Source organism: Talpa occidentalis, unplaced genomic scaffold (assembly GCF_014898055.3).
Source record: "Talpa occidentalis isolate TD23 unplaced genomic scaffold, MPIMG_talOcc4v2.1 talOcc4.8, whole genome shotgun sequence".
Lineage (NCBI taxonomy): Eukaryota > Metazoa > Chordata > Mammalia > Eulipotyphla > Talpidae > Talpa > Talpa occidentalis.
The window spans coordinates 3,201,885-3,228,001 of NW_023605194.1; the positions used below are offsets into that span (position 1 = coordinate 3,201,885).

A 26,117-nucleotide genomic window follows, 5' to 3' on the forward strand; every position below is an offset into this window, starting at 1 on the left:
CCATCAGCATTTCAACTTTGGGAGCCTATTATCACCACGTGACCACATCATTTATCCTCTCCGGGACACGGCCGAGGGGGATGAATAATTAAACATTGCCATAAACGTAACTTGGGAATGTCCCAGGCAAACCTGAATGAATGGCCAGGCCAATTACCTCCCGAGTGTCCACAGTAAATCCAAATATATTGTGACACACGGTGACATATATCTCGCTTTTTCTAGGGCATTACAATAAAAACTGGACATTATCTTTATTGCCAGGACTAGATACTTATTCATATTTAGCAACAAGACTAGAATCATCTAGTAGTAAATGATTTAATCCTCATAGTTTTTCAATTTTATGGAGGGTGTCTTCACTCTTACATTTCCCTCTAACATCCTGCTCACGGTTTTCTGCCGCCCTGTGAGACATGGAGCCTGATGTACAGCCAGAGCATGGGAGAGGACCCCTGGCTCCTGGCAGTGTTGTGGTGTTCTGGCTGGCAAAGTCCATGGGCAGCAATCACTGACCGTGTTTGAAGAGCTTTGCTCGGGTAAAGGACTTACAGGTGATCTTACCTGCCTGGGAGCCCAGAGGAAGGTGCCTCAGGTGTGCGCACGGGCCTGTGGGCGGGAGCCTGAGCTGAGGCTTCCGTGGGCTGAGGCTCCGGCCCTGCTGCCAGACCAGGGGCCTGCGAGGTCGAGGTCGCAGCTGCTGGTGCCATCCGGCGAGCAGGGCCAGAACCACCACCTTTCAGTGGGACCTGCTCAGCGGCTCCTTCCTGCCCCGCTGGCCTCGCCTCCCAGCCCGGTTCCCATGCAGCTGTGGTTCTCACAGTCCTGGGCAGCAACTTTGGGCCGTTGGACGGTGGCGTCCTCTCAGCCCAGCTCTGATGGCTGCGGATATGCCTTTTCAGGGGGCTGAGGACTGTGAGATGCTGGACTCACATGTTAGGGTCCCCCCACGTGTTCCCGAATCCCAGGTGGTGAACAGAATCCTTACTTTCTGGAGTGACTTGTCCCCACTCACCCCCCTAGGACAGGCTCCAGCCTGCGTCCGTGCATTTGTGAGCCTCCTGAGGGCTGTTCTCCCCGGGGGCACTGGCCACACTCACTGGCCAGCCGGCCAGCCAAGCCCCCCGCTTGGGGGCAGCCGGCCTCAGGGGCCCTGCACATCCATCCTGGTTTTACTGCTCTAGACGCTTCTGCTGTTTCGCTCATGTTTCCATTCAGCATTGTAAACTCTGTGGCTAAGGAAATGCTGATGTTATTAAATGCTGATATCTCTGTTCTGGGAGCTTCCTACGGTTATTTTACTTGGTTTGGCTGCCAGTGCTCTGAGATTGGCCTTGTTTCCGCACACTTGCGGGGGGAAAGCTGGGTCTAGAGAGGTCACATTGTTATAGAGCAACCCCGATATTAAATGGGTTCCTGGCTGTGGGTCCTCACCCGCGCGCTTTAAAGGGACTTATGAATACTCTACTACAGACACACGCAAAAGGGTTAATAAAAGGTTTATTTACAAGAGAAAAAGAAATAAGGAAAATGTACAACTCGGGGAGAAAATAGGGAAATAAAGTCTTTAATGCGTCCTACCCGATCCGACGACCTGGAAACCCCAAAGTCACTCTCAGAGCTAGACGGACGCCGCGAGCTGGCCGAGGGTCCCAAAATGGAGAGAGAGCCCCCAAAGCCCACGTGTCTGCCTTTTGTATCCACCTGGCTGCTTAACCCCACCCTCAGGTCCCAGCCACCTTCCCTTGGGTGGTGATGGGATTTGGAGTTCCCAGTGTCTTTGGCTTTGACCTGGGGTGGGGGTGGAGTCCACAAAGCCTGTATGGAATTTGCTTTGGGACTGCCTTTTCCCCCTAACAACATGACAAGCCCGAGTTCAAAAATGTCGGTCTTCGGCTCAAACCCCAAACAGAGCATCCCCGCTCGCCCGACCGCTGCCCCACCCCCGCCTCCTGAGTCCCCGTGGGGCTCTCCTGCCCCCAGACCGCTGAGTCCTGGCTCTTCCTTCTGGGCATCTCCCAGTGCCTCAGGGCCCTTCAGTGAGCAATCACGGCCCACGCGGGGGAAGGGACCCCGCAGTGACGAGCAGAGGACGCCCCTCCTCACCCAGTCACCCCCGGTGAACGCGTCTGCCGTAGACGCTGGCAGAGGGGAAGCGATGACTGCATTTCCTCCCCTTCCACCACCTTCTCATCTTCAGCCTCTCTGAGCTGAAAGACCCTCAAGGCAGAGCGGGGCTGGCTCTCTGGGCGGGCACCCCTAGGCCGCTCCAGATGATTGTGGCGAGATTACCAAAGGTGGCCCCAGCTCCCCCCAGACTCAGAATGTCAGCTCCAGGAGGGAGGCCGTGTCCCCTGGGCAGAGAACTCGGGGCTCATGGGGTCACTGGGTGTGGGCCCCGTTCGCCAAGACGGGGAATGACGCCTAGTCTTGTGGGTTTTTGCAGGGAACTCGTAAGCCAAACCCTCCTCAGAAGCCTCTGCCTGCAGACCCTTTGAGCAAGACGGCCCGGCCGGCCAGCACCGCAGCCAGGACCCTGGGCCGGCCCGAGTCCAGCCTCCGCCTGGCGCCCAGCAGGTTGGTCTGATGCGGCCTCGTCTGTCCCTCCTCCCCTGAACTGTCCCGGGCCAGTCTCGCTGAGCCAGGCTTTTGAGACCAGTCCGGGGTTTTGGCAGCGGGGAGGGGAGGTGGGTAGTGGGCTAGGCCGTGACCCCACACCTGGGAACCACCTGGGAGGAGAGGGCAGGTGTGGGGATAACCAGGTGTCACCACAGAGCTCTTCGCCACGGCCCCACCGTCCCCAACAGATCCGGCAGACCTGGGTGGGGGTGTGGGGAAGGCTGGGCCTGTGGCTCCAGAAACCTCCCTCTGATCTGTGACGCTGCCCGGCCCCTGGGCCCCGAGACGTGAGGTGAGGCCGGGGGGGCAGTGGAGGAGACCAGAGGAGGATGAGAGTCAGTGGCCAGGCAGAGGGAGCCCCAGGCACCCCGACCTTTGCTTAAAAGGCGATTCTTGTCGCCGGGGAAGGCCTCTCCAGCCGAGTCACCTCTGCACCCTCCCATGGAAGAGGCGGCAGGCGGAGCCCTACACCCTGACTTCTGCAGACTTGCACACCAAGAGCTGGGTGAGAGCCCGCTCACAGGGGCTTGCGGGGGTGGCTGCGCGCCCAGGAACCTCACCGGCGAGGGGGTAAGACCTACCTACTGTTCGAAGGAATAAAAACTTGCAATCAGGTCGGCTCAGTTGAAAACAAAGGTAAATGCTCCAGACTGCTCAGTCCCGGGTGTGAGCACAGTTGCACTACTGGCCACACTCCTGGCGCTCACACCTCTGTCATTTCTGCTGGGATCTTGGTGGCCACGGACCAGTTACACCGTGGGAGTCTGCAAAGGCTACCACTGCCCCCTCTTCTCCCCCGCCGGGGGCTAAACCTGTAGCCAGTGCTTCCCGCGGCAGGAGGCTGGCTCCTTAAGCTCATCAGAGGCAAAGGGGTGGCAAGAGCCAGCCCCTGGGTCACTAACTCAGCTTCTGCAAAGGGGGCCACACACCTGTGATCTCACCACAACTCTAGGGGGAAATGGTCAGTCTGTGAAACTGGGGCCCAAGAAGTCTCAGAGATAAAGCCGGCCAAAGGGTCGGATAATGGTTTCATTTCCCAGCTGCGTAAATAGGGGAAAAGCAGCACCACACCCTAACTGTCTCGAGGTGGCGTGTGCACTGGTCTGGAAGTTTCCCTCACGGAGCAAACAAGAGCCACTCCTGCACAGAGTGTGAAGGGGTGTGAGGGGGGAGCCGCTCCTCGGTGCGAGCAGGCGCCCGTCTCACCTCTGGTAGCTGCTTCCACAGGTGCCAGCCGACATGGGTCTTGTCCCGCGAGGGAAGGATGACTCTGCATGTTCATTTTTGAGGGATCCCGCATGGCGGCTTTGCGCCCCAGAACCGCACAGTCACACAGTGCAGGTGCCTTGTGACATGTGAGATAAGCTGTGAGGGCAGGAAAACACTGGATTTTAGACACAGCACCCAGGAAATGTCAGTGACCCCATTCGTAACTCAGTGGGGCGCATGCTGACATGCAAGCACTCCGGAGGGACAAGGTTAAATAACAGTAGCGGAATGCATGGCATCCCTGTTTTACTTTTTTCATGACTGGAAACTCAATTACGTCTGTGGTGGGCGAGGGGTAGCTCTGAGAAGGGCTCCCCTAGGGGTCCTCTGCCAGACCACAGGACATCCTGCCCCCAGGAGCAGGCCCCCATGCGACCTGCAGCTCCAGGCAGGGGGCGGTGGGGTGGGGTTCTGGAAGCACATCAGAGAGCAGGGCGAGCACCAACCCCTGAGGTCTGCGAGTGCAGGCGTCGCTCTCGGGCCTCTAACGGCTGTTGCGTCTTCCTCTCTCCACGGCCCACACGCAGGCCTGCTCCGAAACACCCGCATCCAGTGCCCAGGTCCGCCCACGCCACCTGCGCGAAATGAGAAGCAGCCGGCGGCTCTGCTCAGCGGTGGAGACACAAGTTTGCACTATCTTCCAGCGCCAGTTGGAGTTACTTTTTTGTACCGACTCTTAGAATTTTTTTAATGTTTGAAACACCGTTACTTTGAGAACTCGGAGCTCCTGCCGCCCCCGCGGCGCTGCGCTGCGGCTCTGTCCACGTGCTCAGGTACTTGTAAATTACTAATTTATGCAGGATGCTCGCGGGGCGCGGGGCGCTGTCCTGGGCATCTTCACCATCACTGAGTTTTCCACGGAAGGAAGGCTTATTTAGTGAACTTGTTTAATGAACTTGAAATGTGCTTTATGGGATTCTGGACGGGATGTTTACGTTCTGATCGAGGCTTTATTTAACCCACGGCTGTGGTTCTGGTGTCAGACACAGCTCAAGACACCCCAGGTAGAGCCTTAAGTGATGGTCTGGAACCCCTCACCTCATACCAGAGCCAGGGGCTTCAGGGTCAGGCTGTGCTTGGCTTTCAGGGAGACCCACGGCCGACAGGCAAGCCCACCTGCTATGCCTTGAAGCTCCAAGGTCACAGGGAAGGTCTGGTTTCCAGCCAGGAAGTCCCGGAGAGGACCTGGGTTGTATCAAGGAATTTCCAGGCAGAAACTTGACCTTGAGCTCACTGACCCTGAGCACATTTGGGGAGCAGGCAAAAAGGGGCTTTACAGAAACACCCAGAACTTCTTTTCCCGGCTGCCCTTTATGGAGGGGCACGCTGGTGCGGGCACACCACTTAGAATGGGCAAGGCGGGGTCTCTCCAGGAAGGCCATTGCCCCGAGCTGTTCAGAGCCAAGGAAATCACCCCTCATCTCCACAGCTTAATCCGATGATTGTGTATTAGGTTGCCCATGGGATGTGACCAAGTCGCCAGATGCAGAGAATTGGCTCCATAGATAAACCCCTCTCACTGCAAGGGCAGCTCAGGAAACATCAAGCCGTCCCCTTGCTCGCCGGCCCTGGCTCGGCCTGCAGTGCTTGTGAGTGCAGGCTGGACAAGGAGCAGAAGGTGCTAGTAAGTTCTCTTCCCAGCTTCGCCGCAAGAAGCTTTAAAAGGTGTTTTAGCATCAAGTCCCTCACCATCTAGTCCTTAAACTTGTGTGGCCTGCCTGTTGGGCCCCTGCCGGAATGTGATAAGGAAGTCAGTTTCCTGATCCTCGAGCTGCAGGCTCGGCAGTGCCTTCAACCTCTTTCTCTTCCACTGTCTGGCTGGGGAGCTGTTTTCACAAGATCTCGAAGATGCCCGCATTTAATGGCAAGAATATTCTAAAAAATAGACAAGGTAAAATGCCACAGTGCATTGCTTCTAGTGGGGTCATCCATGACTAGTTTTCACCTCAAAAGGTAACTCCATAATTCAGCCAGGGTGTTTCAGGGCAAAGATTTCATTGGGGTTTATTTCAGTGGTTTGCCTATGCCTTGGAGCAGAGCGAAAACATACCAGGAATCTCAGCTTGCCTTCCAGAAAATAAGACTGCAGTTGACTCCCCACCGTATCTAGGCAACAGAGGACTCCCGGTTGTGGCCCATCCACATCACACACACAGACAGAGGGGAACCCGCGTAAACACGTTCCATGTCTCAGAGCCCGCATCGGCTTGTTAGGCAGCTAGTCACGTCTCAAAGATGTAAGCCAGGCTGGAAAGCATTACCGCTGCCGAGTGCATGCAGAAAGACCGTCACGGAGATCATGTGGGATCATCGTATTGGGGCCAAAACACATGCTATTGAAAAAAGTTTACAGAATTTTTTTATGGTGCATTAAGTGGGTATTGTCTTGCTAGATGCCAAATGCTCAGATCTGGCATTTTAGCCCTCCCCCTACGGTAAGAAGATGTGAACAGAGTTCTTTGGGGTCTGTCTGTAGAATGGGAACACTAGCTCTCTCAGAGGCCCGGGAAGAGTACGGTGTTATGGAGGTTAACACTGGGATCGCATGTCACCAGTGGCCACTGAGGGTTTGCGGCTGATGACACCTTCTTATCCCTGCAGGACTCACTGCTTTTATAGAGCCAGGCAATTTCTTTCTAGATAAGAGCATATTTAAAGCTAATATTCCCTCATGCTACACGGAGAGTATTATCAAAGGAGCAATACTTCCAAGATGTAATATTTACGAAATGAAGCATATTCTGCAATAACTTCCATTTTAACATAACTTAGGAAAGGAATCAGTAGCCAGATTTTTCTGTGGGGAGGTGTTACCCCATTTTTATAGCTTCATAGATGATGGAAACAAAGGTCAATACTTATATTTCAAAGACGGTCTATTTTTAATACTTTTTTAAAACTGTAGAGACATGAAAACACGAGGAGCTGACCTGAGCTCCTCAGGCCTCACTCACCGGGAAAGCCACAGGCCGGCCCGGGGCCTCTTCTTTCTTGGTCTCATTGTAGCTTGCAGGTGTTGAGCTCACTTTCCTGGGAAGTAAGACGCCTCATCCTCCAGGCATTCTATTTACAAGTTTATCTCCTGAAATGTTTGATAATAGCTTGTTTCTCTAACACGTGGGATCAGACGTGTAGCAGCGAGAGAAACAGGCTAACATTGTCCATCTCTCAACGTGCTCGCGGACCGCCTATCCCAGCCAGCTGCCCCGGCTAGCCGTGTGGGGGGGACAACACAAAAACCACAAAAGCAACAAATTCGCTGGCATGAGAGTAAATGCTGCTGACGAGCCTCAGAAGCGACGTTTTACGCCTCCCGGACTTTATCAGGAATTCTCAGGCCCACGGAACCACAGGCCACGGTTGTCTGGCAAATTGATACAGATCATGGATGTGGCCCTCTAAGGAAAACTGCTAGAACTCTGATCTGTTCTTAGGAGCCTGTGACCTTCCCATGGTGCTAAAAAGAGCCTGGTGCGGGCAGCCAGCAGGCCCAGCACCCTCCCATGTTTACTACGCACGCTGAGCCAACAAGACCCACACCACACGGCCGCCGTGGACCGGGCTGCACGGTCCGTGGGCCGACCCTCTGCGGGCCTTCCTCCTGGGGTTACGTCCTCGAGGACTCAGCCTGGGGAGGGCATACACTGTGAGTGCTGGAAGGCCCCTTCTTTTTCTCCTGCCACCACAGAGGCCATGCTGGAAGCCTGCTCCCTGGAGGAGCCAGTTACTCCCCAGAACTGAGCAGGCCCAGGTTCATCGGGACACAGGGAGACCTGGCTAAGTAGATCCGTCTGCTTCCCTGTGTCACTCATGCATGCCCTAGCCCCAGGCCGAACCCACACCGATCTCAGATCTCTGCCTTCCCAGCCAAAGCCGGCATTGCTGCAGCTGCTCCACCCACAGGCAGACGCCCAGCCTTCCCAGGGCTGCAGGGTAGAGCAGCCCAGCAGTCGCAAACCCCTGCAGAGTCACCCACCCACAGGGACCTCCCATCTCAGGAAGGGAAGTTGCCTTAGGACATCAGTTCATTTTGCATCTATAATCATGATTCCCTCCAAAGCTCCTAGTGACAGCTATCTCTTAAACCTTTTTGAAAACTCATCCTGCTTAAAAAACATACTAAGAGATTCACGAGCCCCAGGCTGAGAACCACTTCTGTGCAGTAAGGAATCTCCCAGAAGCCACCCCCCTCCCTGTAGGTGGGGTGTGCAGTGTCCCTACCTTTCATGAAGGAAATCCCCTCTTCACCTTCAGGACAAGGACAGCTCAGAGTCCAGCCACTTAGAGCTTGTTCCTTATGGGAAAGATGAGAAGAAACGCTGCGTGTGAGGTTGTTGTGAGAGCCTGGGATGACTGTTGAGCCAGAAAATTTAACACAAAGTGGTTCTCAATGCGATTAGGACCTTTCAGATTGAATTCTCTGTAACCTACCCTGGTTTTCCCCATCATCTTCCAGAAACATCTTGCACGTTCCCTGTGCATCTCCCATAATTGTTTAGTTCTTAATTGTGCACATTTTAATCCAAACAAGATACTAGATATCAGGTGATCATTTTAGTTTTATAAAGAAGTGCCATGACGTTTATGTTCACGGCCTGCGAGCAGGTACTTAGGTAGGGAGAGTAAAGGAAACCAGAAAGACAAAAGCCCTCACGAGCGCGAGGCCGGGCCAGGTGCTGAGTTCTCCTTACCTCCCATCAGGTCCGTTGTTGGGATGTGTGCGTGTGACTCTAAAACCTGGCTACGGGCGATTTAGCACAGTACAGTTGTAGCTACTACACCAGTACATTAATTTTATAGTGCTTCATTCATTTATAATGCTTTGGTTTGCTCATTTTTTCCACGTACCTTGTTATGTTACAGTCTGTCACTTTTGTACACGCATTGGGGTTCTTCAGGTAAATGCAACCTGCTATTTCCATGGAAAAATTCATTAAGCATATTATAGCCAATAAATGGTATACAGGTAAAGATGTGTCTCGTTCATTGCTAGGGATGTTACCAATTAAGGGGGAGGACTCCTGCTATAGAAAAATGTATCCTGGGCCTCATGTAGATGCACATGGAAAGTCTGGAATAACAGAAGAGCTAAGAAGAATGGTGGGCGGTGGGGGTGGGTTCAGGGGAGGCATCCAGTAACCGGCCAAGAAGGGAAGAAGATGATTCTGCACATGCATGGCAGGGGGGAGGGTTGCGGGAGGGGGAGAGAGGAACAGTTTTATGGAACAATATGAATACATAACTTATCAGAATAAATTTCAAACTTACCTTGTTTACCAAAAAAATAAATTTTAAAAGCAAGCAGGTTAAAACATTTATATCGGACTTAACCAGAATGAAAATCTAAGCGTAATTGATATCGAAAATTTTTAAATCGCACCCACTACATACGTAAAGAATGAATGCCCTACCAAGTAAGATAGATACACAGAATGGTAACAAGGGGTTTTCTTCTTACCACTCTCCACCAATGACAAAACAAATACATACCAAATATGTACAAACACCATGAATATTGTTGATCAAATTGATATATAGCAAATGGGACACTCCAGAAATACAGAATGTGCCTTCTTTCAAAGTGCCTCCAGAAAATTATGTTCCCATGTACACATAATATATAACATTTTAATATATAATGTGTAAACATAAAAATATAAATCTAGGTATATATAATTAAAATGAAGCAAACAAATTCCAGATGGCACAAATTCTCAAAAGTATAATGCACTGAAAAGAGCAAAACAATTCTAGGGCCCCCAAAAATGTCGTGGTTCTGGAGTCAAAGACAAATCAGATTATCTAGCAAATAACAAAACATGTGTCATAGCACACGTGATGACACACACACCTGTTTCTCATCCCCCTTAACTCTAAGAACTCACCTGGGACACTTGTGAAAATCCATCCCTCCTACCTTCTACTTGATGATCCCAGTTGGGAAGGTTTGAGTTGACACCTACAAGTTTATGTTTTAAAAAGATCCCAATTAAATCTTTTCAATGGGAACATTTAGAAAACCTCCTGTGGGAAATACAAATAAGGCTGTGCTGAGAGGAAAGTTTGTAGCCCTAACGCACATATTAACAAAGATGAAAATCAGTGAATTTACTATCCACCATAAAAACTACATAATACAAAAAACAAACCTGGGGGGGGGGGAATAGCAGGAATGAATTTGTACAAATAAAAAACTTTTAACCATAAAAAATAGAATAAAACCATGAGCTGCTGCTTTGGGAAAATTGAAACACAAGATAATCCACCATCTGATCTCATTAAGGAAAGCGCATATGAAACGTAAGTACAGGGAGCATGTTGAGCACACAGCATCCTTCTGCCCACTTGCCTGGTAAGGTCATCTCAGGAATACAAGGATAATTCAATATAAGAAAGCTGTATGTCGGCCACCAAACCGATAGGTCATAAGGGAAGGCCATAATCCAATTACCATAGACGCTGAAAGGGCATCTGATAACATTCCATATAAACCCTCTCCTGAGACTAAAACTTCGAATAAAACAAGATGCAAACAACAGGAGCTGGAAGATGGTGGCATCATCTGTGAAAAAGTAAACACAGATACATGATCGGGCCTTAGGGGCTGTCACTGTGGCTGTCACACAGCAGTAACAAGCCACTCTTAAGTTTCAGTGGCTTCCAACATTAAAGATCATTTCTTCCTCACATCCTAGACAGCTTTGGCCCTTGTCTCAGGGCCCTGGGCCAGTGGTCACCACTGAGGCAGGGAGACTCTTAAAACCTCTGCTGAGAGGGAGGAGTCATCTCCACTCACGTGCCATTAACCGAAGAGTCCGCTCCCGCGCATGGCCATGGCTTCCGAGGACAGGAGGATGTCTCCAAGTTTGATGTCATCGGGGGTTTGAGCTCAGCCTCTGCGGGCTAGTGAGTGCTGTCTGCAGAGACGGGAGAAATGAAATGAAGGCGGGCGTCAACCTTGATCACAAGTTCAAGTAGAGCTTTAGAACTGTGTGACTCCGATCTGATTTTGAGAGAGATTTAAGCAACCTAATCTATCCAATTTAAAGGATCATGCATTTGTTCACAAAGTGAAGCATTAACAAAACAGCTAAGGGACTATGACCCACGAATCCACCTCCTGCAGTAGATTGTCTATCCATTGCATGGGATAAGCTGAGAACAGCCAACACCGACAAAAGTGTGTGCTTTCTCTCTGGGCCTTTCTCCCAAAGCTTCCAGTGGTCTTTCCCCCACGAGAAAACCCCGCTCCAACGCAGACCTTTGCAGGTGCTCTCCTGGGGCCGAGTTACCCAGCTTGTGTCTGGTGGAGACACAACGCACGTGGTCTCCTCGCTCACTCCTTTGCTGGCTTTTCCGTGTTCCTGCTGAATCGGCGTGCCCCACGCTGTGACTAGCCTGTCAGCAGGCCTAGTTGCATTTGTTTCCTTGACTCCGAACCATGCGATCATCAAAACCTTTCTGCTGTCAAGACAACACTCAGTGCACCGCCCTGGGCAATGTCAGCCGGTGGTTCCACTGTCAGGGTACAGAGCTACAGACACCTGCTCAGACCTGTCTGTCCAGGAGAGACTGACCCTCAACCCCCGCATCGAGCAGAATGGGAGTCCTGAAATACCGATTTTGTGCTTACATAGGAGGCCAACAGTTGAGAAGAAAACATTTCACCTGGCCTCCTGGGCTTTCAGGAGGATGTTCACCCAGGAGGGAGCCCAGCACAGCCTGGAGCAGGGAGGATGGAACTGAGAACACACAAGGGGGACAGCCAGGGGTCGGGGAAGAAGGAAGAGACCTGTGTGCGAGCAGCTCTGGTGCATAAATGCTTCATTTCATGTCTAGCTCAAAAGACACAAGTGTAGGAAAACACGCACGTTCCATGGCCCCAGTGAGGACACGGTGGCACTTAGGTAAAACGATGTATTTCAAAATGGGAGCAGTTGTAGATCTGTAGGTTACAAAAGTCACTGTCAATCTTCGACTACATAAATAATCCGGCGATAGCCCCCTGGGCTGCAGCCGCATCTCTCTGCTTCGACAGCCAGGCCCTGCCCTGTGGCCCTGGGCCTTCGGAGACCAGCGGACGGCGGTCAGCGGACCAGAGACTTCTCGGGCATTTGCTTCTTGTTCCTTTCTTCCAGCAAGGAGATCACATTCTAGGTAAACAAAAAACACGTGACTGGGATCCAAGGTTTGGGGTGTTTGTGGTGTTCTTTTGTTTTCATCTTTTAAGTAGTGTAAATCAGCCTTGAGAGGCGGAAAGACCATTCCAACCTGTCTGTCAAAGACTCTGGCCATTTCGAGGACACCTTTGCCGAACTGGAAGAGAAAACAAGGAGCTTTGTTATCTTCCGTGTGTTCTTTCTTCCCCTCCAGGGGAGCACCTCAGAGAGAGACTGGCTTCTTTACCTCATTCTTTATACTTGCGTCTGCCCCCTTCTCAAGAAGTAACTGGACTAACTCTTCGTGGTTATTCAAGACAGCCACCTGAACACGAGAGTCGGGGCTCAGTGAGCTGCCCGCAGGGGCGCGCCGGTGCCAGCAGCAGCGGGCGGGGCTGCCTGGGCCTCGGTCTGCCACGGCGCTGGAAGTGCGGCTCTCGCTCTGCAGGGAGGACAGCCTCGCGGAGACGCACACCGAGCTGCCTTCTCCACACGAGCACACGGCAGGCCAGGCCCTCCGGCTTGCGGGCAGAGCTGCTTTAACAGGCCTGTGCTGTCCTACAGGGACCTGGCACTGGAATTGGGGGTCTGGAAAGGGATCGCTGTCCACAGACAAAGAACCATGACAGGGCACTGCCAGGCCTTTGCAAGCCGGCCGGGAAGCAGCTCTGGCTGCACCACGCAGAAGGCCTGGCGGCTCTGGGACGGAGGACTCACCATCAGGGGCGTCTTCCCGTCCTTGTCCCTCATGTTCACGTCGGCTCCAGCCTCAATCAGCAGCGAGGCCACCCGCTGGTTTCCCGAGACAGCGGAGACTCTCATGAGCGGGGTCCATCCCGAGCCCGTGTCCACCACGTCCACCTGTGATGCCAGAGGAAACCTGCCTGAGCCCGGCCCTGCTGCTCCAAGGCCACGCAGCCCTGCAGGAGGCGCATCCTCAGCGGGCGCCCGAGGGCAGACGGCATCTCCCTGGGCTGGGCCGGAGCTGGGACCCCGATAGCTGCCATTCACACACAGTGAGAAGCTGCGCTGGCCTCGCCGCCAGGGCGCAGAGGCCCCAGGGGCCCCCCACATCTCTGTGTTCTGTTCAAATGGTTCAACGATGAGAAAAAATGCAAATGATCACTCCTGGGCGCCTGCCTTATTTTCTCTTGTCTGACTTACCTCACCAGTTTTTTAAAGTTTGCTCTATTTACTTTAAAGTGCCTTTGAAGCACTTTTTTTTTTTTAATCAAGGTTAGGAAATAGGAAGTTTTATCTATTTTTTTTCCTCAAAGAGGCATGTATTTTTATTTATTTATTTATCTGTCCGTTCGTTTATCCATGCATGCACTGGGCACAGTCAGAAGCGCGGGAGGGCGAGAGAACCCCGAGCCAGAGCGGGGAGCAGAGCAGGCAGAAGGACCGAGGCACGCCGCTGGGGGAGCAGCGGGCGGCAAGGGGGGGTCCACGCACCACGCGGGACCCCCCCCCCCCGCAGCGGCCAGGGAGCAGCCGGGGAACGAACCGGCGCCGCAGAGGCCGTGGCCAGCCCGGCAACCCAGCGCCCAACCACTGCGCCACCGGGGAGGCCCGCCTTTGAAGCACTTTTAAATCCTTTCTTGACTAACCTGTTAATAGATACTTAGATGCTTGTGCCCTTTAACTGAAAGCACCTGTGGCTTTTAGGTGGGAGACCCAGAGGTAGAGCAAATGCAGAAGCAGCCAGATCCAGCACACGCATCCCAGCCTGCAGACGGCCATGCAAGGTTCTCCCGACTGAGCCTCGTCACAGGGCAGCCTCCCCTCCCCACCTGCCAGCCACATGTGAATCATCAGTGGCACATTCATGTATCTCCAGTGGGAGAGAGAAAGGTGGAAACCGCCCTGAGGGAGTGTGCTTGTCCCCGAGGCCCCGAGAGCCCATTCCCAGAGGCCCAGGGCCCGTGTCCAGGTGGAGAACACGCCCCTTCGGCAAGGGCCTCCTTCCCAGCCCTCAAGGACTCCACAGCACGAGCGCAGCTCGTCGTAAACCAGACTGGGGGTGGCTGCCCCACACAAGGCAGGGGCCCGGACCACCACGAGGCCCAAGGCTCACCCGCCTGACCTCCTTACAGCTTCAAAACAAAGAACACAGGACATAAAATAAATAGGCGTTATCCTAACAGACGTTCACATCTGGGGCCCTTTGCTCCACCCTCTGAAGCAGCAGCAGGTGGTGAGACCCCCGCTTAGGCCTTGCTTTCCCGCCTCACGCCTCAGAGACAGACCAGGACGAATCTGCCGACGTGTTCCAGGAGAGACTGCCGCCCAGGCGTGGATTTACGTGCTCGCCACCCAGCACCGCCTGTGAGCACAAGCCGGCAGCATCGTGCCGGTCACGCCTTGTTTCCAGGGCTTCCGTTTTTGTTTTGCTCCTTTGACACCTCGGGCTAAAGTTTTCAAAGTCACCGGCCGTTACGAGAACTGAGCGAACGCTACTGCCCATCCTCAGTTACTCAGAGACGTCCCAGCAACTCTGCTTCTCTTTGCTGAGTCTCACGTGCACATTCTGGTCACGTGGAATCACAAACGAGCAGGGGCCTGCTTCAAGGTGGAGACACTAAGCACCGACGTGCCCTAACCCTGACACGGCCCACTCACGCTCTGGAAAGGTATCATGACCAACCTTGAAAGCAAACCAAGAGAATCAGGCATCGGATTCTCAAAGCCAAGGAGCGGCACCCAAGAAAACGCCTGGCGTAGGTGCCCCCCAGAATTCAGCGGGCGGGTGGGGCAGAAGAGACACCGTGGGAGAAACAGCAGGAGCCAGCAGTCAACACTGTGGTTTCCCCAGACCAGATGGGCCCCGGGACAGTCTGCGGCCTCATGGAGTGCCCAGTGGTCTTTTTTCCCCAAGGCTGTGGGGACCTCCATGCTGAGAATTCCCAGAAAGTTCTCCAGCAACTCAGTTCACCTAATCAAAGCCACCTGTGGAGGTGCCCACGGGAGGCCCTCCCGGCCCAGCAGGCAGCGTGGCCGGGGACCCTACCTCACAGCCGTCCTGGATCATCCACTCGATCACATTGCAGTGGCCCCCGTCCGCAGCCCAGTGCAGAGCCGTGCAGCCGCCCAGGTCGCGCGTCTCCCAGGAGGCGCCGTGGCAGCGGAGGTACTTCACCACGTCCAGGTGGCCGGCGTAGCACGCCAGCATCAAACTGCAACACAGCAGGGGCGCTGGGCGATCAGGGCCGTCTGCAGACTCAGGCCCTCTCTCACCCTCCCAGGCTTACCCAAGAGAAGCCTAATTGGAGTGGGAAAGCCTTAAAAATGACTTAGAGACAATAGGAAACACACCTAGACAAAACGTGGTCTAGCACACCTGGATTATTATTCAGCCATGGAAATGGAGTAGGCCAGCTCCTCAAGCAACAATGTTTGGTTCAACATCATTTCACGATAACATTGAGAAGAAAAACTAAATTTAGGGCCTCCCTGGTGGCACAAGGGGTTGGGTTGGGTTGGGACACAACCTATGAAGATGTCCACAGCCACTGCAGCACGAGTTGGATCCCCGGCCAGGGAGCTACCCACAAGGTGCAGCAGACCTCTCCTGACTCCCCGCTGCTCCCCTCCGCAGTGTGTTTCAGTCGATCTGCCTGTTCTGTTCCGGGCTCTGTCTCTGGGGAATTCTCTCACCTCCCCCACACCTCTGGCCTGGACCCCAGTTCTTGTATGCATAAATAAATAAATCTTTAAAAAAATTTAAAAAAAAAACATTAAATTTCATTGACAAAGAACAAACCAATGCTACTCCAGGCCTGGCTCCTGTTAGTCAATCTCTTGCTCAGCTGCAGTTCCCAAGAACCTATCAATAAAATTGAAGCCTCAGGTTGACACTGAGGACTCAGGCACTAACACAGGCTGCCACATGGATGAACCTTAAAAAGCTGTGTCAAGGGCCTCCCTGGTGGTGCAAGGGGTTAAGACACAACCTATGAAGCTACCTGCAGCCGCTGCAGCATGAGTTCAATCCCCAGCCAGGGAGCAACCCACATGGTGCAGCAGACCTCGCCTGACTCGCCCGCTGCTCCCCTCAGCAGTGTACTTCAGTCAGTCTGCCTGTTCTGTTCCCCACTCTGTCCCTGGTGAATCCTCTCACCCCCCGCAACTCTGGCCTGGATGCCAGTTCTTGTATGCATAAATAAATCAATCTTTAAAAAAAAAAAAAAGCTGTGTCAAATACAAGACGCCAGACGCACGAGCCACTTCTGCTGTGACTGCGTCTATGTGAACTGTCCTGTCCACGAACAGGCTGCGGATGCCAGGAGCTGGGGGGAAAGGCGTGGGAGAGCCTGCTAATGGGTAGAGGGCTTCCTTCCTTCCGAGTGGATGGAATGTTCTGGAATTAGTAGAAACAGCTGCAACTTTGTTAATGTACTGGAAAATGAAATGCCAGTTGCACATGTTAAGGGAGTAGATTTTGTGGCGCGCGAGTTTTACCTGTGTTAAAAGTGAAGAGTCACTGTGATTGCGTGACCTAGAGCCGTGATGCTATTTGAAAGGAAAGGGAAACACAATTCCCATTTGACACTATCTGAGGGAACTACCAAGCCAACTCCTTACTCTGAATGTTGGTATTTCAAGAAAATTGTTAAACATTTACTCTGTCTTTACAGGAGAAGTAGCATCCTCAGCTGATGAGGGAAAGGTCTTTTTTCCCCACAGCTAGTAAAAATAAATCATGAAATTCAGAAATCCCATTTTCGCAACTCCCAATTCAATAGGCGGCAATTCAGACAGATCCCGGGGGGAGGCTGAGCACGTTGATGAAGGCCGGTGAGGAGGGACACTCACACGGCGGCCAGAGGGCTACCCCACCCATTATTTCCTCATTGCTATGGGAAATTCTCCTTACGAAGGAGGCCGAGGGCCACACCCTAACCCACTCACCGAGCCCCGTCGCCAGCTGTGGGGAGACCACCCTCACGGTGGGCCCCGATGGAAGTGCCCCACCGAAGCCACAGCACCAGCTGAGGCGTCCCTGCGCAAACGTCACCGGAATTGAATCCAGCTGAAACCCTGGATCTAACTCACCCCCTTCACCGTGGGGCCACAGCGGCGCACCCCTGCTATTAACTTCCAAATCCACCAAAGCATGATCCCTGAAAGTTTCTAATCTTCATTACTAACAAGGCTAAACCTTTTTCACCTTCAACTTTTTTAATGTATTCTACTATGAATGCTCTTGGAAAAAATGCTATTTTTCAAGTGTATAGTTGGTTTTGATTTTTGGGGGGCGGGGGTTTGGGGGGAAGGAGGTATCTTCTACCTATTCAAGAGACCAGCTATTTTCCTTACTATGTTGGCAAATATTTCCCCAGAATGTCCTTAACTGTGGAATCAAGTCATTAAAAATGTGTCACTGCTCAATCTTTTCTTTGGTGATTTCTTTCAATGCGTTTGTCTTTCCCATTGTAAGATCAGAGTCACATACTGTATTTTCTGGTCCTTTTTTTTTCTGGTTTTTCTTTTTGCACTTACATCTAGTTGATCTGGAATTTGTTTGGGTACATGCTGTCAGATCAGAACTTAGCTTAAATTGTTGCCTTCGAGTAGTCTGTTCTTCCGACATCTTCCTCAGCGCTGTGCCTCTTCCCGTGACCACACGCGAGGTTCGGGCATATGAGGGTCTGTTTCAAGACTGCATTTTCCTTCCTTTTCTCCTTTTCCCCAATTATCCTTCTACTTTGGTCACTATCACTTGATAAGGTGCTTTAAAAATTGTCAAAGCAAATCCACATTCTTCTTCAAGAAAGTTTAATTACCTGCTATCATCTATATCTTATTCCAGGCAAATTACAAAATCATTTTGACAGGTTCCCAAGAAAAATTCCAGTTAAGCCCACACTGATTCTGTATATTAACTTGGGACAAAATAAAAAGTACTGTACTCAATCGTTGTCATTGTGGCATATATATTTTTTAAATCTTTGTTATCTCAGTACATTTTCATAGGTTTTTAATACAAGTTTCTAACGTTTTCTTGTATATTTTATTTTTTATGCTAGTTTGTTTCGCCCGTTGTATTTACTGACTGGCTAGTGCCATTCTTTAAGATAATCTCTTCTTTCTTCATGTCTGTACACTTTCTTGAGCCTCCACCTTAAGTCCAAATATTTGAAAGTTGGTTCTCTTGGATTCTGCAAGAAATGAACCCTGTCTCTTAAGCCTCCTCTCAACCCTTACCAAGCTGATGAGCCTTCCAAAATGCCGATCATAAAATAACATGGAACTCGCTGTCACCGCGTGCCAGGTGTCGTGATACATGAAACTCATTAAGTGCCCATGAGTCTGTCAGGACTGGTATTATCTCTTCGCGTGAGATGGGGAAATTGAGGTACAGAGAGCTTTAGTGACCTGCCCACAGCCGCGCACTCTCCCCGCAACCATAGAGGAATCAGGATTTGACTGCGGGGACATTGCTGCGGATTTTCCAAGGGGAACTGTCAGCACCAAGAATGATTCCAGGGACCCTAAGCAAGCTCGCTGGTGGCACAGCCAGCCCCCGACTGGACTGGGGGGCCCCGTAACACACGTTCTCATTTCTTATGCGGATATTGGTTATTTCAGATTTTATGTTTCTTGGGTTGATTTTGATGATTTAAATTTTGTCATAAAAATAGCTACACCCACAAACTTGTCAGATTTACTGCTACAGAAGCAGCTGCTTCCTCTCCGGTTTACACGGCCTCTAGAACCATCAGCTACACACTTTGAAACTTCTAATTTACTCTCAGACTTGCGAGAATTCGGTCCTTTTTACTGCCTGGATGTTTAAGAGGCAACTCTGATGATATTTTTGAACTAATCAATTTCTACCTTACTTTTAATTCTTCCCTTTTCCTACCTCTAAATGTTTTTCTTTTTTCAAACTGCCATTATTTTTTTTTTTTGTTAAAGATTTATTTATTTATGCATACAAGAGCTGGGGTACAGACCAGAGATGCGGGGTGTGAGAGGACTCACCAGAGACAGAGTGGGGAGCAGAACAGGTGGATCTCTGAACTCCACTGCTGAGGGGAGCAGCGGGGAGACAGGAGAGGTGCAGCAGAGGTCTGCTGCACCATGTGGGTTGCTCCCTGGCTGGGGATTGAACTCATGCTGCAGAGGCAGCGGACAGCTTCATAGTGCGGTTCTTAACCCCTTGTGCCACCAGGGAGGCCCCTAAACTGTCATTATTCCTTTTGCAAACATCTGGAGTAGAAAACTACATTTTTATACTTACAAGTAATTTTTTCAACTGCTAGTTAACCTCTCGCCCAGCACAGCGTCTGGAGAGGGTGCAGGAGGCCCTCTGGGGTCTGAGAAGCCGAAGTTTCTCTGTCGTTTCAGCAGCTCCTCGGAGCGGGGCTGGCAGGGCAGAGCCCCTGCGCAGGGCAGGGGTGGCGAGGGGCTCCCTGAGCACAGCCTTTGCATTCTGTTTACCGTGGGGCCAGGTGCCCAGTTCAGGCCTGTCCTGTCGCCAATCAGTGAAGTCCCTGATTCGACTGAATTGGCTAACTAGGCCTAACTGCTAGATTAGTGATTGCTTTCATTCTCTCAAAAACACTCTGTCATCTCCAAATGTGGGTTCCCCGTCAGGCTCTCTTTATCAACTTTTCCTGGAACTTCTGGGAAGTTCTTTGGTCAGAGCTGTTTGTGTCTTTAGAGACATAAGATGCTTACTTGCAGAATAGGCAGAAATGCAGTGACAGCCTCAAGGGAGGTCCAGGGACGGACCGCGGTACCTAGAAGCAAATGCCCAGAGCAGGTAGCAACTATTCTAGCAACTGCCATGGCTGAGCAGCTGGTGGCTTGGGCACGGGTCTAGGGACGGGGTGCACATAGCATCAGATTCCCCCAGACTGCCCTTCGACAGTCAACTTTCGTCATCACCACCTTTGCTTTGCGGCCAATTCACCTCTCCGTTCTGTCGAGAGAAACTGGTCAGACAGTTGGGTTAAATCAAAAACCCTCGCACAAGCATGGCCGTGCAGCCTATGGGCACAGACGCACCCTTCCGGGCCCGTGCCACCACCCACCCACCTGTCCTTGCCACTTCCATTCTTCAGATTCACGTCTGTGCCGTTGGAAACGAGGATTTTCACCAGCCTAAAGGACACGAAGGCAAATGCAGCTGTCAGGGGGCTTCGTTTCCATTATTGTCAAAATGGCATTTTAGTAGTTAAAATAAAAATAGGATTAATATTTACATTATATAGAACACCTATACATATATATATATATATATATATATATATATAAAATATCTAAATAAGCTACTTAGATTGATGCTTATCTCCAGAGAACTGCATCCCACAGAGTGTCAGCAGAAAGGACGCCTAAACCAAGCAGCCAGGGAAGGTTGCTCACCAGCAACAAACCCCAACCCTTTCTTTTTTAAAGGAAATTCAAATTCCAATAACTAGTTTTCCCAGCAACATACCAAATAGGTCAAAAAGTACCATGAAGTGGTTGCCGCTCTTTCTGGCCACAGGATTCCCCATTTTTGTTTCCTCTCCCGCATCTTTCTGTAACTTCAGCACAGCTGAGGGCTCGGTCAGCCTTCTGGGGTGCCGTTTTGGAAAGAGAAGCAGCCAGGCTCCACCAGGGCCCCTCCCACCCCCCTGCGAGCCCCCGGGAGCCGTGAATGGCCGGCGGCTCGGGGCCAGCAGCCGTGCCCACCTGGTGTAGCCCTTCTGGGCGGCGACCATCAGCGCGGTGAAGCCGAACTTGTTGGGGACGTCCACCTGGATGTTGCTGGGGAGAAACAGAGCCGTGACCCCGCCCGGCAGGGCCTGCACACCCACCTGTCCCTCTTGTGGGCGCAGGTGGCTAAAACAGTACATTTCCTGAAAATTCCAGTTTCTCCTGGGCCATTGACTTTTCATTGTCTCAGGCCGCGCTACCTGGTATTTTTAAAGATCTGGATTCACAAGAGGAAAGGAGGGAACTGCTGTCCGCTCACTTCCAACAGGCCCTGCCTTTGACTCGAAACCAGCACGCACGACAACCCCGCTGAAGAGCGCTGGGGGGACACCCGCACCTCCACGCCCCCGAGCAGGCGCCCCACTGCCGGGCGCCCCACCTTCCCTCTGAGTCTCACCTCCCCCAGGGGGCGCAGGGCACCATGGCCCAAGCACAGCGGAGCCCTGGCAGTCAGCTCAGCAGCTCAGGCTTTTTGTGGGTGCTGTCTCTGACTACAGCACCCCACTGGGCAACGACTTGTCGCCAGAGGCGATCAGACTGTGGATCCTAGGAAAAGCCCAGCCACGGCGTCTGCTCCATTGCCCCCCTGCGGCGCCCCTGCAGCGCCCGTGCTGGCCCGAGTCCCAGGGGTCCTCCAGCCTCTGAATCAGGAAGAACCGATGGAGCGACTCCTTCGTTTCATCGTCGGTTAAATAGACCCGGGCCCTGGGGCGACGTCCGTCCCTAGGCGCAAGAGGCAGAACCTCCTTCTGGGAAGCAAACACGAGGCCCGGACTCGGGACTCCCTTCTGCGACGTCATTGCACCTCCACCGTGCCCGGCCCCCGCGTGGGGCTGGACGACCCTCCGACGGGGTGTGCAGGACTCACGGCATCGTTCAGGAGCCTGTCTCTAAGGACGGGAATTCGGGGGGCACAACGCTGCCCTGCGCCTCCCCCCGCAGTCGGGAGGCGGCGGGAAGGAGAAAACAGGCCTGCGGCGCCGCTCACCCTCCTTGCAGTATCTGGACCAGCAAATCCTCGTCGTGGACGCTGACCGCCCGGTGGAAGTGCTCGCTGCTGATGGGCTCTCCTGGGGAAGCAGACGGACGCGTCGGCGCCCAAGAGAGTGGAGGAGCCCCCGCCTCGCCCGTAGGGCCTGGGGTGGCAGGTGCCCCTGGCGCCCCCCACCCTGGCCCAGCAAGGGCCTCTCCACGCGGGCGGAGCTCGGCTCTGGGCCGGCCCTGAAGACTCGGGGTGTCTTCACATTAGGGAGGCACTTGAGTCGAGCTATGTTGACCTTTGAGAATAACCGTCCCGATGTCATCGGGCTTCACAAACATCTCTCACCAGTGGGAGAGGCTCCGGGCCTGTCCCACGGAGCGGTTTTATTTGCCAGTCACTGGACTGCTGGAGCCACAAACGAGCAATAAAAGGACAAACTGCTCCTGCATTTCCGAGCCCGAGGTCGGCTCGCCCCGGGAAAGCCGCGCCCGTCGGCCCGGTCGGCCCTGTCCCTCTGCGCGGGGGGCCAGTGGGTCGCGCACAGGCCGGGCAGGGGCCTGTGGGGACAGAGGAGCCGGGACCCAAGTGGCAAAGAGACAGCCGGAAGGGCCAGAAAGGAGGCGGCCCTCGGACGGGGCATGAACCCCGAGGAAGGGCCCCCGGTCCCCAGGGTGGAAACAGCTGAGGTGAGAGCGGGAACCGGGCGGCACTGGCGCCCCCACGCTCATCTGCCCCACACTGCGACTTGCTGATCTTGTGCATGACGATGCTGCGGGTGCCACGAGACACACAGCAGGCGCTGGGACAGCACCTGCCTGGCCAGCCCGTGGGGCCTGCAGGGCACCCACAGGCCCGGAGGGCAGCCCCCCTCCTCTGCCCCCACACCCTCCTGACCCCGAGGCTTGTGAGCTACAGCCCCTGGCTGTAGGCGTCTCCCAGGTCTCCCCTTCATTTGTTCAACAATTATTCACTCAGTAAGGGACGTGCCGGGTCTTGTGCTGGGCACTTGGGGGTCCAGAGGGGCCTTGACCCCGCGCTCCTCTCTCACCATCACACCAAGCACCCACGTTCAGAACAGCTTCATTCCGAACGCTGAAAGGACATGCCCGCCGCCCTGTCTTCCTGCACAGCACCGCGGGCTTTCTCCGGGCCGCACCCACCCCTGGGCTCCTTAGAAAGAGCTCTCGCCAGACGGGAAGTCGCACCCCCTTTTGCAGAAAGGAAGGGCAGGAGGAGGCAGGAAGGAAGGCGGGGGAGACAGGGCGGGGTGGGAGGACGGGGGCAGGGGTGGGTGGGCGGTGGGGCTGGAGGGCCCTTGGCTCCTCACTGCAGCATCATTTACACCCCGGGACCCTTACTCTGCACACAAGGCGCGAGCTGAAGAGCTACAGGAGCAAGGTCAGGCGTATTTTGAAATCCAAATCTGAAAGATGGGTTCATGGTAGGAATCAAGAGGGATCAGGACAGAGGCGCCAGTAGTTCCAGCCTCTGATGTTGGGCATGTTTTATTTTACATGACTAAAGAACAAAACTTAACAAAGAATGATGGAATCGCCAGCTCTAAAATCTAAAAGAAAAAAAAAATTCCCCGATCCTGCTTTTGCCCAGTCCCTGGGGAGAAGCCCTGGGCCCGTGTCCCGGGGCCCCGCTGGGCGAGGCGGGAAGGGGTCACCACCGAAGGGACTTGGCCGAGACCCTTCTGCTTCTCTGGGCAGAGTAAACGCCAGCCGAGTCAAAATTGTTTTGAAATAACAGCTTCGCCTGCTAGAGCGCACCAGTCTCCGAAAGCTTTTGAAGCACGTGATGCTTCCTTTCCATCATCCCACACATGCTGAGACCAAAAGCCGCAAATCAAAGTATCATAATAAACTGTCAAAGGCCCAGGCCCGCCGTGGACCCCGCCCCCAGGGAGGGCTCGTCCAGCCCAGGGGCCACCCGGGAGCAGGGAGGGGCAGGGCATCCCCTCCCAGGGGACACTGGAAACGTCCAGTGGTATTTTTGATGGTCCAAAGCACCAAGGTGGAGAAACCCTGGGCTAGAGGAATGTGGACTCACTGACCTTTCGGGGGGCCCAGCACGGCTCAGGGACAAAGGGAAAGCTCCTCTCCCTCCTGCTTCCTGGGGAGGGGGGAGGGCTGCTTGGGGGAGGGTCTGTCACCCCCCAAACAGCCCGCACGTCCATGACCGTCAAGTTCCCACTGCCACAAAAATACAGGAAAACAGGTACCTGGCATGGAATCATCTAGAAGGACAAAGCAGCTCACCTCACTTCCACCACACTTTAAATCTGACACCCCCGACTCACATCCTAGCATCCAGCACGTGACTGTGCTTTTCAGAGTCTCCTCAGGCCACAATCGGAGGCCCAGAAAGGTCGAGTGAGTTGATCGGAGTCATCCAGGCATGAGGGGTCCCGTGCGCTGCAGCCCCCCTGGAGCGAGGCACCTGCCTGCCGCTCACCGGCTGCGCTTGTGCTGATTAAATTCCCAGCCAAGCATTCACCTCAAATAAGTAGATCTGACCTCCCCGCCCATCCCTACAAGATGAAAGGGGGGATCCCCAGCAGCTTCCTAGGCACCGTCACCTCTCCAGGACACTAGGCACCGCCCTCCTTCATCCCTGCCCAGCCCAGTGGGGGCTCCGCTCCCCCACGGGGCAACTCTAGCCACCCCATCGGGACACTCTGAGACACAGGGAGACCCAGTCACTCCACCTCCAGCTGGGAGTCTGGAACTGAGGCACAAAGACCCGGATGTTTCGATGTTAGGATGTGATTCAGATAAACACATGACGTGCTGCAGCTCCTGCAAGAGGTAACTCGCGCCCTCACAGCTTATTCTGAGGACCACGAGCATCCCGAGGAAGACCCAGGGACAACAGCAGCGCTCACCACCCAGCCTGCTGGCTCAGCCACAGGAAGCCGCAGCTTCATTTGGGATCTGAAAGCACTTTCTCAGCATTACTCATTCACCCCTCCTGGGCCACCAATAGGAAGGCAAAAAGGCAGGGAGGGTCCCCACCCCACCAAAAGGGGTTGCACAGAGGCTCAGAAAAGCTGTGCAATTTATAGGAACTTGGTAGAGAAACAGAAAAGTGAAGAGCTGCTTGGTGCTGGCGCAGGCAGCCGCGCTCCCCACATGGGCAGGGTCAGGCAGCAGAGAGGGAACTCTACTCTGCCCGCCCCCAAATCCTGCAGGGTATTATGGGGCTGGCTGAGGGGTCACCCTCCAGCAGTGTGACAGGCAGGACTTGCCCATGTGGGTGTGTTTTTTCTAATGTTCACCCCCGTCTTGCAGCGACAAGGACTGGGCAGGCCCACACGGGGCCCTTGCAGCAGGCCAGGGCCGGGCGGAGTCTGGAAGCGCCCGCTCAGGGGCCCGGGAGGGTGGCGAGCCGCAGGCCCAGGCTTAGGCTGTGCAGGTCTCTATCAGGAGCAGCGACAAGCGGTGAGCGCATTGGAGAGGATATTTGCCAATTAATGAGCAGCAGCTGTTTTTCTTTCTTTTTAAGAACCCAGCTGATTAAAATTGCATGCCTCATTTAAGCAAGCATCTCGTGTACTTTACCTGGGCAGGAAGAAAAAACAGGCCGAGCACCTTTCTTCAAGCAAAATATTTGCTTTCGTGATCCATTAAAACACTTGCAGGCCCCATGCAAATCACCGCTCCCTGCAGCAGCCCCGCCTCTCTGGCATGAGGCTGCAGTTTTAATTCTTTGTGTAGAATCCTCTGCCTCCTTGCTTGGGTCTGCTTTGGGTACCATAAACGTGTCAACAGCCTAAGGGGGCAGCAGGGAGAGCTCTGGGGCCTCAGCATTCGGGACAGGTCAGAGGCTCAGAGCCTCCTGCTGTGACTGGCAGGGAGAGGCTCTGGGTAGACAGGGGCCTCACAGCGCCTCTGGCCCCACAGGAGGCCGTGTCCCATGGAAGTCACAGACTTCAGTGGAAAATGCCTTGGCCCGCTGGCCCAGGAGACCAGGGGACCCTGGTGGCCTCTGGAAGCAGCTGCAGGGGAAGGCACAGCCCTGTCCCTACAAAGATGGCCTCTGCCTTCCCAGCTGAGCTCCACGCGGCTCACCAACGCCATCCACGCACACGGACAAGGTCAAGAGCTCGGCCCTGGCAGCCCCAGGGTTGGACTGCACCCCGCTGGCCCCTCCTGGCTGGTGCAGGCAGACTCCCCACTGTGGGAAGGAGACAGTCTCCCAGCTGACATGGCGGGAACTCGGCCTCCCTCCTCCTCAGAGTTCTGCCTCTGGGCCTTTTCATTCTCTGCCGGCCCACTGAGTGGGGAGCCTCTGCCAGCTCACAGCAGCTGACCCCCTTTCAGAGCCAAATCGTGTCCAGCGAGATGCAGGGGATGTGCTAGGGTGTAGACACT

General features: G+C 53.6%; 2 protein-coding genes across 2 annotated transcripts in view; one reads left to right on the forward strand and one right to left on the reverse strand.

Annotated features, from left to right (window-relative positions):
* Positions 1–8,985, forward strand: part of ADAM12 (ADAM metallopeptidase domain 12) — a 251,932-nt gene extending 242,947 nt beyond the window's left edge. Inside the window, exons 22-23 of the mRNA XM_037496121.2 lie at positions 2,447–2,577; positions 4,416–8,985. Of these exons, the coding sequence (XP_037352018.1) occupies positions 2,447–2,577; positions 4,416–4,476 (192 nt within the window). The 3' untranslated portion in view covers positions 4,477–8,985. The remainder of the gene's footprint in view (positions 1–2,446; positions 2,578–4,415) is intronic.
* Positions 8,986–11,667: 2,682 nt separating this feature from the next.
* The window catches only part of FANK1 (fibronectin type III and ankyrin repeat domains 1), a 56,415-nt gene continuing 41,965 nt past the window's right edge, over positions 11,668–26,117 (reverse strand). Inside the window, exons 4-11 of the mRNA XM_037496299.2 lie at positions 21,745–21,826; positions 20,733–20,807; positions 20,094–20,159; positions 15,058–15,223; positions 12,765–12,908; positions 12,295–12,372; positions 12,160–12,204; positions 11,668–12,041 (exon numbers count right to left, since the gene is read on the reverse strand). Of these exons, the coding sequence (XP_037352196.1) occupies positions 11,976–12,041; positions 12,160–12,204; positions 12,295–12,372; positions 12,765–12,908; positions 15,058–15,223; positions 20,094–20,159; positions 20,733–20,807; positions 21,745–21,826 (722 nt within the window). The 3' untranslated portion in view covers positions 11,668–11,975. The remainder of the gene's footprint in view (positions 12,042–12,159; positions 12,205–12,294; positions 12,373–12,764; positions 12,909–15,057; positions 15,224–20,093; positions 20,160–20,732; positions 20,808–21,744; positions 21,827–26,117) is intronic.